Source organism: Bombina bombina, chromosome 3 (assembly GCF_027579735.1).
Source record: "Bombina bombina isolate aBomBom1 chromosome 3, aBomBom1.pri, whole genome shotgun sequence".
Taxonomy (NCBI): domain Eukaryota; kingdom Metazoa; phylum Chordata; class Amphibia; order Anura; family Bombinatoridae; genus Bombina; species Bombina bombina.
The window spans coordinates 480,737,357-480,753,190 of record NC_069501.1 but is presented as its reverse complement, the minus strand read 5'-3'; the positions used below and the strand labels follow the sequence as shown (position 1 = coordinate 480,753,190).

The window sequence follows — 15,834 nt, the reverse complement described above, 5'->3', positions numbered from 1 at the left end:
CCTCCTGAAAGGATTACGGCTCATTCTACTAGAGCTGTGGCTTCCACTTGGGCCTTTAAGAATGAGGCCTCTGTTGAACAGATTTGCAAGGCTGCAACTTGGTCTTCACTTCACACTTTTTCAAAATTTTACAAATTTGACACTTTTGCTTCTTCGGAGGCTGTTTTTGGGAGAAAGGTTCTTCAGGCAGTGGTTCCTTCCGTGTAAAGATCCTGCCTGTCCCTCCCGTCATCCGTGTACTTTTAGCTTTGGTATTGGTATCCCATAAGTAATGGATGACCCGTGGACTGACTACACTTAACAGGAGAAAATATAATTTATGCTTACCTGATAAATTCATTTCTCCTGTAGTGTAGTCAGTCCACGGCCCGCCCTGTTTTTTACGGCAGGTCTAAATTTTAAATTAAACTCCAGTCACCACTGCACCCTATAGTTTTCTCCTTTCTCGTTTGGTTTTCGGTCGAATGACTGGGTATGACGTAGAGGGGAGGAGCTATATAGCAGCTCTGCTTGGGTGATCCTCTTGCACTTCCTGTTAGGGAGGAGATATAATCCCATAAGTAATGGATGACCCGTGGACTGACTACACTACAGGAGAAATGAATTTATCAGGTAAGCATAAATTATATTTTTTTTGATTTACACTTCAGTCACCTCTGCACCTTGTAGTTTCTCCTTTTCCTTCCTGTACCTTCGGTCGAATGACTGGGGGGTGGAGCTAAGGGAGGAGCTATATAGACAGCTCTGCTGTGGTGCTCTTTGCCACTTCCTGTTAGCAGGAGGATAATATCCCACAAGTAAAGGATGAATCCGTGGACTCGTCTTACCATAGAAGAAATCAATTTATCAGGTAAGCATAAATTTAGTTTCTCCAACATTGGTGTGTCCGGTCCACGGCGTCATCCATTACTTGTGGGATATTCTCCTCCCCTACAGGGAAAGGCAAGGAGAGCACACAGCAAGAGCTGTCCATATAGCTCCCCCTCTGGCTCCGCCCCCCAGTCATTCTCCTTGCCGCTCTGAACAAGTAGCATCTCCACGGGGATGGTGAGGAGTTTGTGGTGTTAGTTGTAGTTTTTTATTTCTTCTATCAAGAGTTTTTTATTTTAAAATAGTGCTGGTATGTACTATTTACTCGGAAACAGAAAGAGATGAAGAGTTCTGTTTAAAAGAGGAGTATGATTTTAGCAGCAGTAACTAAAATCAATTGCTGTTCCCACGCAGGACTGTTGAGCTGAGAGAACTTCAGTTGGGGGGAACAGTTTGCAGACTTTTCTGCTCAAGGTATGACTAGCCATTTTTCTAACAAGACTGTGTAATGCTGGAAGGCTGTCATTTTCCCTCATGGGGATCGGTAAGCCATTTTCTTAGACTCAGATAGAATAAAGGGCTTATTATGGGCTATTAACTGGTGGACACTCTTAAGGGCTAAATCGATTGTTTATTTAAGTTTTTATTTAAAGTTTGAAGTGGATTTCACACTTTTATTATTTGGGGAACGTTTTTTATCGCCAGGCACTAGTTAAGACACCTTCCCAGTCAGGAAGGGCCTTTCACTGTATTAGGCAGAGCCTCATTTTCGCGCCATTATTGCGCAGTTTCTTTTAAGTACAGTGCATGCAGATGCATGTGAGAGGGTCTGGTGTCCGCTGAAAACGTCCCTAGAAGGCTTGAAATACCCCCCTGGGATAGTTGAAGTCACCACAAAGGCTGTGGCTGGGACTGTAGTGGGGTTAAAATTGCAAACGGCTCCGGTTTCCACATTTTAAGGGTTAACAGCTTGAAAATTGGGGTGCAATACTTTGAATAGGGGAAGGTTCCACATTTCTCACTTATCTTCAAACCAAATAAGTAGACAGGCATTCTTACATTGTGTAGAAGACCTGTTAAAGATGGGAGTGATACACCCAGTTCCAACTGTGGAACAAGATCAGGGTTTTTTTACTCAAATCTGTTTGTAGTTCCCAAAAAAGAGGGAACTTTCAGACCAATTCTGGATTTAAAAATTCTAAACAAATTTCTCAGAGTTCCATTGTTCAAAATGGACACCATTCGAACAATTTTACCTACAATCCAGGAGGGTCAATATATGACTACCGTGGATTTAAAGGATGCGTATCTACATATTCCTATCCACAAAGATCATCATCAGTTCCTAAGGTTCGCTTTTATGGACTAACATTATCAGTTCGTGGCTCTCCCATTCGGACTAGCCACTGCTCCCAGATTTTTCACAAAGGTGCTTGGGTCCCTTCTAGCGGTTCTAAGACCAAGGGGCATTGCAGTGGCACCTTATCTGGACGACATTCTAATTCAAGCGTCGTCTCTTTCCAAGGCAAAGGCTCATACAGACATTGTTCTAGCCTTTCTCAGATCTCACGGGTGGAAGGTGAACGTAGAAAAGAGTTCCCTGTCTCCGTCGACAAGAGTTCCCTGTCTCCGTCGACAAGAGTTCCCTTTTTGAACAATAATAGATTCTTTTGAAATGAAGATCTTCCTGACAGAAGTCAGAAAGTCAAAGCTTCTAAACGCTTGTCAAGTTCTTCTCTCTATTCTGCAGCCTTCCATAGCTCAGTGCATGGAAGTAGTAGGGTTGATGGTTGCAGCAATGGACAGAGTTCCTTTTGCTCGAATTCATCTAAGACCATTACAACTGTGCATGCTCCAGTAGACAGGATCACCTGTCTCAGGGAATGAGTTTCTGCAGACCAAAGTGGGTCATTGTCACGACCGACGCCAGTCTATCAGGCTGGGGCGCGGTCTGGGATTCCCTGAAAACTCAGGGTTTATGGTCTCGGGAAGAGTCTCTTCTCCCGATCAACATCCTGGAACTGAGAGCGATATTCAATGCTCTCCGGGCTTGGCCTCATCTAGCGAAGGCCGGATACATAAGATTCCAGTCAGACAACTTGACGACTGTAGCTTACATCAACCATCATGGAGGAACAAGGAGTTCCTTGGCGATGAGAGAGGTATCCAAAATCATCAAATGGGCGGAGGATCACTCCTGCCACCTATCTGCGATCCACATCCCAGGAGTAGACAACTGGGAGGCGGATTATCTGAGTCGTCAGATTTTCTATCCGAGGGAGTGGGAACTCCACCCGGAGGTATTTGCCCAGTTGACTCAATTATGGGGCATTCCAGACATGGATCTGATGGCGTCTCGTCAGAACTTCAAGGTTCCTTGCTACGGGTCCAGATCCAGGGATCCCAAGGCCACTCTAGTGGATGCATTAGTGGCGCCTTGGTCGTTCAACCTAGCTTATGAGTTTCCACCGTTCCCTCTCCTTCCCAGGCTTGTAGCCAGGATCAAACAGGAGAAGGCCTCGTGATTCTGATAGCTCCTGCGTGGCCGCGCAGGACTTGGTATGCAGACCTGGTGAATATGTCATCGGTTCCACCATGGAAGCTACCTTTGAGACAGGATCTTCTAGTACAAGGTCCATTCGAACATCCAAATCTAATTTCGCTGCAGCTGACTGCTTGGAAATTGAACGTTTGATTTTATCCAAGCGTGGGTTTTCAGATTCAGTGATAGATACTCTGGTCCAAGCCAGAAAACCTGTGACTAGAAGGATTTACCATAAAATATGGAAAAGATATATCTGTTGGTGTGAATCCAAGGGATTCTCCTGGAGTAAAATTAAAATTCCTAAGGTCCTCTCCTTTCTCCAAGAAGGTTTGGATAAAGGATTGTCAGCGAGTTCTCTAAAAGGACAGATTTCTGCTTTATCTGTCTTGTTATACAAACGACTGGCAGCTGTGCCAGAGGTACTAGCTTTTGTACAGGCTTTGGTCAGAATCAAACCTGTTTACAAACCCTTGACTCCTCCTTGGAGTCTAAATTTAGTTCTTTCAGTTCTTCAGGGGGTTCCGTTTGAACCCTTACATTCCATAGATATCAAGTTGCTATCTTGGAAAGTTCAGTTTTTGGTTGCTATTTCTTCTGCTAGAAGAGTTTCTGAATTATCTGCTTTGCAGTGTGATCCACCCTCTCTGGTGTTCCATTCAGATAAGGTTATTTTGCGTACCAAGCCTGGTTTTTTTCCAACAAGAATATTAACCAGGAAATAGTTGTTCCTTCTCTGTGCCCGAATCCAGTTTCAAAGAAGGAACGTTTGTTACACAATTTAGATGTAGTCCGTGCTTTAAAGTTCTATTTAGAAGCAACAAAGAATTTTAGACAAACCTCATCCTTTGTTTGTCGTTTACTCTGGTAAGAGGAGAGGACAAAAAGCTACTCCTACCTCTCCTTCTTTCTGGCTGAAAAGCATTATACGATTGGCTTATGAGACTGCCGGACGGCAGCCTCCTGAACGAATCACAGCTCACTCCACTAGGGATTGTGGCTTCCACATGGGCCTTCAAGAACGAGGCTTCTGTTAATCAGTTATGTAAGGCAGCGACTTGGTCTTCTCTGCACACTTTTGACAAATTTTACAAATTTGATATTTTTGCTTCTTCGGAGGCAGTTTTTTGGGAGAAAGGTTTTGCAAGCCGTGGTGCCTTCTGTTTAGGTAACCTGATTTGCTCCCTCCCTTCATCCGTGTCCTAAAGCTTTGGTATTGGTTCCCACAAGTAATGGATGACGCCGTGGACCGGACACACCAATGTTGGAGAAAACAGAATTTATGCTTACCTGATAAATTACTTTCTCCAACGGTGTGTCCGGTCCACGGCCCGCCCTGGTTTTTTAATCAGGTTTGAAAATTTTTTCTTTTTCTTTATACACTACAGTCACCACGGCACCCTATAGTTTCTCCTTTTTCTCCTAACCGTCAGTCAAATGACTGGGGGGCGGAGCCAGAGGGGGAGCTATATGGACAGCTCTTGCTGTGTGCTCTCCTTGCCTTTCCCTGTAGGGGAGGAAAATATCCCACAAGTAATGGATGACGCCGTGGACCGGACACACCGTTGGAGAAAGTAATTTATCAGGTAAGCATAAATTCTGTTTTTTTGCTAAAAGTGCTAATATTGTATTTGTCTACACTGATATTAGTTAAAGCCATTAATTTATTTTTGCTCTATTCTCAGTGTCTCTTTCAGCAGGAGTGATCTGTGGATACAGGGGCAGAGGGCATACAAATGCATGATCCATATGTCCTGTGTCCAGTAAAAACTATAACTAAAACATGGATCTTTTTTACCAGAAGCATTTTTGCAAATGCATGTGTATTCCAAAAAAAAAAAAAAATACAATGTGCATTTCAGTCTTAACTAAATGCAAATAAATCAACTGTTTTTGTTAAGTTGTGACTGGTAATATTTTTATTTTATTTATTAAGCAGCGATTTATTTAGTGACCATTGCTACAGACAACTACAGAAATAATCCCTAAAATTAAAGTTTGTATGGTCTCCTTGATTTGAAGTAGCATAACATTTTTCTTTCACTATTAGGAAGAAGCATGTATTTAAAAAAAGACGAAAAACGTTTCCAATGTGTTTCTATCATCAAATTTGATTCATTTTTTTATTCTATCCTTTGTTGAAGAAGCAGCTGTGCACCCCTGGGATGTAGCTGAAAACCCCCAATCGTCAGTTAACTCCCTGCAATGCATTGCTACTCTTGAGCCTACCTAGGTATGCTTTTCAGCAAAAGATATTCAAGAGAATGAAGCAAATTAGATAATAGAAGCAAACGGAAATTTTTCCCACACTTCCTTAGTGAGGCCAAAAAGCAAAATCTGTAACCCAGAATTAACAAAATGCTGCAAATTGTCTAAACCAAACATTTGACTTTCACTGTAGGTTACAGAATATGCTTTTTAGCCTCACTCAAAAGTAATTAATGTTTTCACTCAAAAGTAATTAATGTCCTTTACAGAATAAAAATATAAAAACGTTGCATTCCACCTGAACGTTTCTTGATATTCATCTTCTTTAAAGTGATTGTAAATCTTGTGTATACCACAAAGTATATTTCAATTCATCACCCCTTAACTAGCATATTCACATTTTTATTTTTGCCTTTTATCTAAAAAATATAACTCAATTGCTCACCTATCAGTCAAGTTTAGCTAGACCTCCCTCACCGTTTTAGAAATAATACACTGTGACGTTAGGGTAGTTCCTCTGTAACGTCACAGTAAGGGCGGATGTAATCTTCTCTAACATTTCTGCCCACTATTGATGTGCGCTAAAAAGTAACAGCTCACTGTGCGCATGCTCAGGTTTTCACACAGATGTATGTAAACCATGAATCAGGAGATTCACCGTTTACATATTCTGGATAACTACAAGCAATGACATTACCCCTACAATCACAACGATTTATATTTTTATTTATTATATATATATATATATATATATATATAAGATTAGCTCTGAAGTAACCCTTTGAGTGCTAAGCACTTTCCCACCTGGCTGCTAAGCTGTTTTAAGGGTTGTTTTTTTTTTTTTAATTTTTCTTTTTATAATTAAAGCTGCGTGGTAACGTCATCACGTCATTGCACTCTGAGCCGTCGTTGGCACCTGAGTGGGACACTCCGTGACGGGTTTAGAGCCGTCGTTAGCACTGAAAGGGTTAATTGACTATCTCATTCATTCTGTTTACAGTTATCCACTAATATATAACTAGAGTTCTAATTCTCCCCTAGGAAGAAATGTGCATGTCTGATTTAGTATTGTGAACGCGCATGGTGACGACTGCTGTTTAAAGGGCCATTATACACACATTTTTTCTTTGCAGAAATGTTTTGTAGATGATCTATTTATAAAGCCCATAAAGTTTTTTTTTTTTTAAAAATATATAATTTTGCTTATTTTTAAAGAACATTACTCTGATTTTCAGACTCCTAACCAAGCCCCAAAGTTTTATTTGAATACCGTCAGCTACCTTCTCCAGCTTGCTCCTGTTTGTGTAAAGGGTCTTTTCATATGCAAAAGAAGGGGGAGGGGGGAGTGTCTGATATTTCCCACTTGCAGTGGGCTTTCCAACTGCCTTTTCAACAGAGCTAAACTGAAAGCTTCTAAGTACGTTTTTAAACCCTTTTATACTGGATTTTTATATCAGTATCTGTGCATCTTATTCTTTATAGTAGTGTCTATTACATGCAGTTATATGAAAATGAGTGTATACTGTCCCTTTAATTACCATGACGTGACACAGACTTTTGCGCATGCGCAGTAAGGAGGGACAAGTATGCTATTGTAAAAGACCTGTCAACTGACACACATCGTAATAGGGCTAATGCGGTCATAGGAAAAAAATAATAATGTTTAGAGCAGTGACGGCAGATCCACGGCACTGCATTGGAATTTACTTTAAGATGGAAGTTAATACGATTTCAGGGTTTACCATCACTTTAAACAGTCATAAAACACCTTGTAATTACAATACTTTCTACTGTTATGTGTAGTCAGTCCACGGATCATCCATTACTTATGGGATTATATCTCCTCCCTAACAGGAAGTGCAAGATGATCACCTAAGCAGAGCTGCTATATAGCTCCTCCCCTCTACGTCATACCCAGTCATTCTCTTGCACCTAACTAATAGATAGGACGTGTGAGAGGACTGTGGTTATTAAAATTAGTTTTTATATCTTCAATCAAAAGTTTGTTATTTTAAACAGCACCGGAGTGTGTTGTTTTTTCTCAGGCAGCATTAGAAGAAGAATCTACCTGAGTTTATGTATGATCTTAGCGGTCGTAACTAAGATCCATTTGCTGTTCTCGGCCATTCTGAGGAGTGAGGTAACTTCAGAACAGGGGACAGCGGGCAGGGTTCACCTGCAAGGAGGTATGTTGCAGTATATTATTTTCTAGGAATGGAATTGACTAAGAAAATACTGCTAATACCCATACAATGTAAGTGCAGCCTTAAATGCAGTAGTAGCGACTGATATCAGGCTGATATGTATGTATGTTACACTGAGGTATTTCTGGGGAATGGAACTTCACTTAGAAAATACTGTATACATTTAACTTATATTTGAGCCCCCACTGCAGTGAAAGCGACTAGCAGCAGGCTTATTAGTATCATTTCATAATTTTATTTAAAATGTTTTTCTGGCATGTTAATCGTTTTTCTCTGAGGTACTTGGTGATAAAAATTTTTGGGCATTATTTTTCCACATGGCTGTCGTTTATTTATGAATAAATTCAGTTTACTGAGCTTCCCCACTGTTATAATATGAGTGGGAGGGGCCTATTTTGGCGCTTTCTTGCGCAGTAAGAATTCACTCAGTCTTCCTATTCCTTCCTCCATGATCCAGGACGTCTCTACAGAGCCCAGGGGTCTCCAAAACTAGTTTTGAGGGAGGTAATCACTCACAGCAGACCTGTGAGACTGTGCTTTTGACTGTGATACGTTTTATATCTGTTATCCGTTTTTTGGGTATTAAGGGGTTAATAATCCATTTGCTGGTGGGTGCAATCCTTTGCTAACTTATTGCATTTATTGTAAAAATTTGGTTGCTATAACAAATTTGGTTCATTGTAATTCAACTGTGACAGTTTATTGGTGTTTTTTAAAGGCACAGTAACGTTTTTTATATTGCTTGTAAATTTATTTCAAAAGTATTTTCCAAGCTTGCTAGTTTCATTGCTAGTCTGTTAAACATGTCTGACACAGAGGAAACTCTTTGTGCAATATGTTCAAAGGCCAATGTGGAGCCCAATAGAAATTTGTGTACTAATTGCATTGATGCTACTTTAAATAAAAGTGTACATGTAAAGAAAATTTCACCAGACAACGAGGGGGAAGTTATGCCGACTAACTCTCCTCACGTGTCAGTACCTTCATCTCCCGCTCGGGAGGTGCGTGATATTGTGGCGCCAAGTACATCAGGGCGGCCCATACAAATCACTTTGCAAGACATGGCTAATGTTATGACTGAAGTATTATCTAAATTGCCAGAAATTAGGGGTAAACGCGACCACTCTGGGGTGAGAACAGAGTGCGCTGATAATATTAGAGCCATGTCTGATACTGCGTCACAATATGCAGAACATGAGGACGGAGAGCTTCATTCTGTGGGTGACGGATCTGATCCAAGTAAACTGGACTCAGACATTTCAAATTTTAAATTTAAGCTTGAGAACCTCTGTGTATTGTTAGGGGAGGTATTAGCGGCTTTGAATGATTGTAACACGGTTGCAATTCCAGAGAAAATGTGTAGGCTGGATAAATATTTTGCGGTACCGACGTGTACTGACGTTTTTCCTATTCCTAAAAGGCTTACAGAAATTAACAAGGAGTGGGATAGACCTGGTGTGCCCTTTTCTCCCCCTCCTATATTTAGAAAAATGTTTCTAATAGACGCCACCACACGGGACTTATGGCAGACGGTCCCTAAGGTGGAAGGAGCAGTTTCTACTCTGGCTAAACGCACCACTATCCCGGTGGAGGATAGCTGTGCTTTTTCAGATCCAATGGATATAAAGTTAGAGGGTTACCTTAAGAAAATGTTTGTTCAACAAGGTTTTATATTACCACCCCTTTCATGCATTGCGCCTGTCACGGCTGCGGCGGCATTCTGGTTTGAGTCTCTGGAAGAGACCATTAACTCAGTTACATTGGATGAGATTACAGACAAGCTTAGAGTACTTAAGCTAGCCAATTCATTTATTTCCGATGCCGTAGTACACTTAATTAAACTTACGGCTAAGAATTCAGGATTCGCCATTCAGGCGCGCAGAGCGCTGTGGCTTAAATCTTGGTCAGCCGATGTGACCTCTAAATCTAAATTGCTTAACATACCTTTCAAAGGGCAGACATTGTTCGGGCCCGGTTTGAAAGAAATTATCGCTGACATTACTGGAGGTAAGGGTCATGCCCTGCCTCAAGACAGAGCCAAACCAAGGGCTAGACAGTCTAATTTTCGTGCCTTTCGTAACTTCAAGGCAGGAGCAGCATCAACTTCCTCAGCCCCAAAGCAGGAAGGAACTGTTGCTCGCTACAGACAGGGCTGGAAACCTAACCAGTCCTGGAACAAGGGCAAGCAGGCCAGAAAATCTGCTGCTGCCCCTAAGACAGCATGAAGTGAGGGCCCCCGATCCGGAAACGGATCTAGTGGGGGGCAGACTTTCGCTCTTCGCCCAGGCTTGGGCAAGAGATGTCCAGGATCCCTGGGCGTTAGAGATCATATCTCAGGGATACCTTCTGGACTTCAAAGCTTCTCCTCCAAAAGGGAGATTTCATCTTTCAAGGCTGTCAGCAAACCAGCTAAAGAGAGAAGCGTTTCTACGCTGTGTACAAGACCTTTTACTAATGGGAGTGATCCATCCAGTTCCGCGGTCGGAACACGGACAAGGGTTTTACTCAAATCTGTTTGTGGTTCCCAAAAAAGAGGGAACCTTCAGACCAATTTTGGACTTAAAGATCCTAAACAAGTTCCTAAGAGTTCCATCGTTCAAAATGGAAACTATTCGGACAATCTTACCTATGATCCAAAGGGGTCAATACATGACCACAGTGGATTTAAAGGATGCCTACCTTCACATACCGATTCACAAGGATCATTATCGGTACCTAAGATTTGCCTTCCTAGACAGGCATTACCAATTTGTAGCTCTTCCCTTCGGGTTAGCCACGGCTCCAAGAATCTTTACAAAGGTTCTGGGCTCTCTTCTGGCGGTACTAAGACCGCGAGGAATTTCGGTAGCTCCGTACCTAGACGACATTCTGATACAAGCGTCAAGTTTCCAAACTGCCAAGTCTCATACAGAGTTAGTTCTGGCATTTCTAAGGTCGCATGGGTGGAAGGTGAACGTAGAAAAGAGTTCTCTGTTGCCACTCACAAGAGTTCCCTTCTTGGGGACTCTTATAGATTCTGTAGAAATGAAAATTTACCTGACAGAAGACAAGTTATCAAAACTTCTAAATGCTTGCCGTATCCTTCATTCCATTCAACACCCGTCAGTGGCTCAATGCATGGAGGTAATCGGCTTAATGGTAGCGGCAATGGACATAGTACCTTTTGCACGCCTGCATCTCAGACCACTACAATTGTGCATGCTAAGTCAGTGGAATGGGGATTACTCAGATTTGTCCCCTATGCTGAATCTGGATCAAGAGACCAGAGATTCTCTTCTATGGTGGCTTTCTCGGCCACATCTGTCCAGGGGGATGCCCTTCAGCAGGCCAGACTGGACAATTGTAACAACAGACGCCAGCCTACTAGGTTGGGGCGCTGTCTGGAATTCCCTGAAGGCTCAGGGATCATGGACTCAGGAGGAGAGTCTCCTTCCAATAAACATTCTGGAATTGAGAGCAGTTCTCAATGCTCTTCTGGCTTGGCCTCAACTAGCAACTCTGAGGTTCATCAGGTTCCAGTCGGACAACACCACGACTGTGGCTTACATCAACCATCAGGGAGGGACAAGGAGTTCCCTAGCGATGATGGAAGTCTCAAAGATAATTCGCTGGGCAGAGTCTCACTCTTGCCACCTGTCAGCGATCCACATCCCAGGCGTGGAGAACTGGGAGGCGGATTTCCTAAGTCGCCAGACTTTTCATCCGGGGGAGTGGGAACTTCACCCGGAGATTTTTGCACAACTGCTTCGGCGTTGGGGCAAACCAGATCTGGATCTCATGGCGTCTCGCCAGAACGCCAAGCTTCCTTGTTACGGATCAAGATCCAGGGATCCGGAAGCGGTTCTGATAGATGCTCTGACAGCACCCTGGGTCTTCAACATGGCTTATGTGTTTCCACCCTTCCCGATACTTCCTCGTCTGATTGCCAGGATCAAACAGGAGAGAGCATCGGTGATTCTAATAGCGCCTGCGTGGCCACACAGGACCTGGTATGCAGATCTAGTTGACATGTCGTCCTGTCCACCATGGTCTCTGCCTCTGAGACAGGACCTTCTGGTTCAGGGTCCTTTCAAACATCCAAATCTGATTTCTCTGAGGCTGACTGCTTGGAGATTGAACGCTTGATTCTATCAAAGCGTGGATTCTCGGAGTCAGTGATTGATACCTTGATACAGGCTAGGAAACCTGTTACCAGGAAAATTTACCATAAAATATGGCGTAAATACTTACATTGGTGCGAATCCAAGAGTTACTCATGGAGTAAGGTCAGGATTCCTAGGATATTGTCTTTTCTACAAGAAGGCTTAGAAAAGGGTTTATCTGCTAGTTCGTTAAAGGGACAGATCTCAGCTCTGTCCATTCTTTTGCACAAGTGTCTGTCAGAAGTTCCAGACGCTTTTTGTCAGGCTTTGGCCATGATTAAGCCTGTGTTTAAAACTGTTGCTCCGCCATGGAGCTTAAACTTAGTTCTTAACGTTTTGCAGGGTGTTCCGTTTGAACCCCTTCATTCCATTGATATCAAGCTGTTATCTTGGAAAGTTCTGTTTTTAATGGCTATTTCCTCGGCTCGAAGAGTCTCTGAGTTATCAGCCTTACATTGTGATTCCCCTTATCTGATTTTTCATTCAGACAAGGTAGTTCTGCGTACTAAACCTGGGTTCTTACCTAAGGTAGTCACTAACAAGAATATCAATCAAGAGATTGTTGTTCCTTCATTGTGCCCTAATCCTTCCTCAAAGAAGGAAAGACTTCTGCACAATCTGGACGTTGTCCGGGCCCTGAAATTCTATTTACAGGCAACTAAAGATTTTCGACAAACTTCTTCCCTGTTTGTCGTTTATTCGGGACAGAGGAGAGGTCAAAAGGCTTCGGCTACCTCTCTCTCTTTTTGGCTTCGTAGCATAATACGTTTAGCCTATGAGACTGCTGGACAGCAGCCTCCTGAAAGAATTACAGCTCATTCTACCAGAGCTGTGGCTTCCACTTGGGCCTTTAAAAATGAGGCCTCTGTTGAACAGATTTGCAAGGCTGCAACTTGGTCTTCACTTCACACCTTTTCAAAATTTTACAAATTTGACACTTTTGCTTCTTCGGAGGCTGTTTTTGGGAGAAAGGTTCTTCAGGCAGTGGTTCCTTCCGTGTAAAGGTCCTGCCTGTCCCTCCCGTCATCCGTGTACTTTTAGCTTTGGTATTGGTATCCCATAAGTAATGGATGACCCGTGGACTGACTACACTTAACAGGAGAAAACATAATTTATGCTTACCTGATAAATTCCTTTCTCCTGTAGTGTAGTCAGTCCACGGCCCGCCCTGTTTTTACGGCAGGTCTAAATTTTAAATTAAACTCCAGTCACCACTGCACCCTATAGTTTCTCCTTTCTCGTTTGGTTTTGGTTGAATGACTGGGTATGACGTAGAGGGGAGGAGCTATATAGCAGCTCTGCTTGGGTGATCCTCTTGCACTTCCTGTTAGGGAGGAGATATAATCCCATAAGTAATGGATGACCCGTGGACTGACTACACTACAGGAGAAAGGAATTTATCAGGTAAGCATAAATTATGTTTTTATGTCATAGATTAACATATGAGCTGAGGTGAACATTTTTTTGAACAGAGTAAGACCTTGTTTGCTTCAATTTTTTTTGAATGACCACACACCCACCACTTGCTTTATTAAGAAGAGCCAATCTGAAGATATTAATAGAGTAGATGAGGTTAGCTAAAGTTTCTTAGCAAAGGGTCCATTGTTTTGCAGGTCCTTATATCATCACCTTTACTAAAACCAATTAGGGACAGATATGTAGCAGGGTTAGGCTTGTAAATTCTATAGTGTGCACTTCTAGTTCTCGGAATTGGAAAACCCAACCGTTTTCAGAGTTTTATTAGATGAAAAGGGGACAAAATAATTAACTATATTGCAAAGCTGTGTTACTATTTTTGTACTTAAAGGCACATAATACTCATATGCTAAATCACTTGAAACTGATGCAGTATAACTGTAAAAAGCTGATAGGAAAATATCACCTGAGCATCTCTATGTAAAAAAGGAAGATATTTTACCTCACAATCTCCTCAGCTCAGCAGAGTAAGTTCTGTGTAAAAAGTTATACTCAGCTGCTCCCAGCTGCAGGTAAAAATAAAATGAAGAAATGAACAACAGCCAATCAGCATCAGCAGTGCTGAGGTCATGAACTCTTACTGTGATCTCATGAGATTTGACTTAACTCTCATGAGATTTCATAGTAAGCTTCCTTTACCTGATTGGTGAAATAATATGAGAGTTCACGAGGCTCATCCTTTCAGCTGTCCCAGGACAGAGACACTAAAATGCTGCTTAGAAATCCTTTACAATGGGAGGTGGCTACTGAGGAACTTTTGAGGTAAAATATATTTCTTTTTTACATAGAGATGTTCAGGAGATATTTTCTAGTCAGCTTTTTACAGCTATGCTGCATCACTTTCAAGTGTTTAAACATTTGGGTATTATGGCCCTTTAAATATTTTATATTACAATCTCATGATAATGCATGTCCCTTTAAACCTAGTGTTGTTAATTCATCACAATCTGGACATAGTAGTGCACAAATTGTTTGAGCATGACATTTTAGCACTACTGACCCTTCTAAGTTTGTGTTTAGCCATTGTAAAGTCCCCCTGCTCAGGAAAGACAGACACCTGTTGGTCCCAAGCAGGCACGACTGATCATTGGTGGGGTCATGTGACTGTAGATTGTCTCACCAGCTGTGTCTTCTTGGGAACAGTAGTTCTCTTCGGATCCCTTCTTGCTGAGGCTAAATCCCAGACTTGAAGCATTTATAGTTAAAAATAACATACTCTTAAGATTTTTGAGCATATCTTTTTATTTTTTTTCTACAATACAATGTCCTTATAATAAGGCTGAACACTATTACTGTCCTGTTTTTTATCCCTTAAAGGGACATTAAACACTAAATACATGCTAGATAGAATGATGCATTCAAAGAAAAGATTAGTCCATGACTAAGATGTAGATGTATTTTTTAAAGTTTCATTAGTTGTTTAAAAAGTGACAAAATAAGTGTAAAGTTTTAGTGTCTATAAAACACTGGGAGCTGCCATGTTGTAACTTGTGTTACCTTCTCTGCTGTGGCCAATTAGGGTCAGTTATAAATAGGTCACTAGAGTGTGCAGCCAATTGTTGTGCTGGATTTAACAGTTTTCTGCACTTCCATTTCTAACAGGAACTGAAAAGCTCACAATTTCAGAATGGAATTACAGGCAAAGAGGACAAAATAAATAATGAAAGTATATTGCAGAGTTGTTTTATTATATACAATTTATCATTTTATGTTACCATCTCACAGTGTTTAATGTCCCTTTAAATTCTTCATCCTGTGTTCTGTTTCTTAACAGGTTATTGGACTATTAGATGTTTTTACCCCAGCAAAATCCTTTGAGGAATTTAATGATGTGTAAGTATGTAACCACTTATTTATGTTTTCATAAGACATTATGTCCTAGTAAAAGTTGGCTTATTTGCTTATGAATTTTGCCAGCTGAGGAAATTCCACGTTTGTAAAGTACTTGGCTTAGTATTAAAAATCATTTGGCTGTAACACAAAACTATACTTTTGTTAGAGAGTCCTGATAATGGCATTATGCACTGTGAACTGATCCAGCCTCAAAGAGGAGAATCATAGTAATAGGGCTTAACAAATTTGCTTAAAATCTTGGAACCAATTTTTTGGAGCATGTATATGACACAAGCTTCAGTGTTTTAACCCCTTGGTTGCCTAAAAAAACCTAGTCTGTAGTGATCTTGCCACTTGATTGGCAGAAACGTGTGGGGATAAGGGTTTAAATCACTGCATTCTAACACTAGTACTTGTTTCTGTTATTTACGGTGAGTTGATTTTATTCCATAATATTAAAGTAGCTTTGAGGTGTTAGACTGCCTTTAATCATGTTGTTGAGCTAAAGTGGCTGACCAACTACTTATACATCTTCAGTAACAAATTAGCTTAACCCCTTACTCCATATGGACGTGTATCTATGTCCAGCGGTACTTTGCTCTCAAGTACTGATGAGACG

General features: G+C 41.5%; 1 protein-coding gene across 2 annotated transcripts in view; it reads left to right on the top strand.

The window, feature by feature from the left end:
• LOC128653483 (mitogen-activated protein kinase 14) overlaps positions 1–15,834 on the top strand; it is a 350,993-nt gene that overhangs the window by 121,377 nt on the left and 213,782 nt on the right. For both annotated transcript variants that reach the window (XM_053706818.1, XM_053706817.1), the window contains exon 3: positions 15,157–15,215. In XM_053706818.1, coding sequence (XP_053562793.1) covers positions 15,157–15,215 — 59 coding nt within the window. The remainder of the gene's footprint in view (positions 1–15,156; positions 15,216–15,834) is intronic.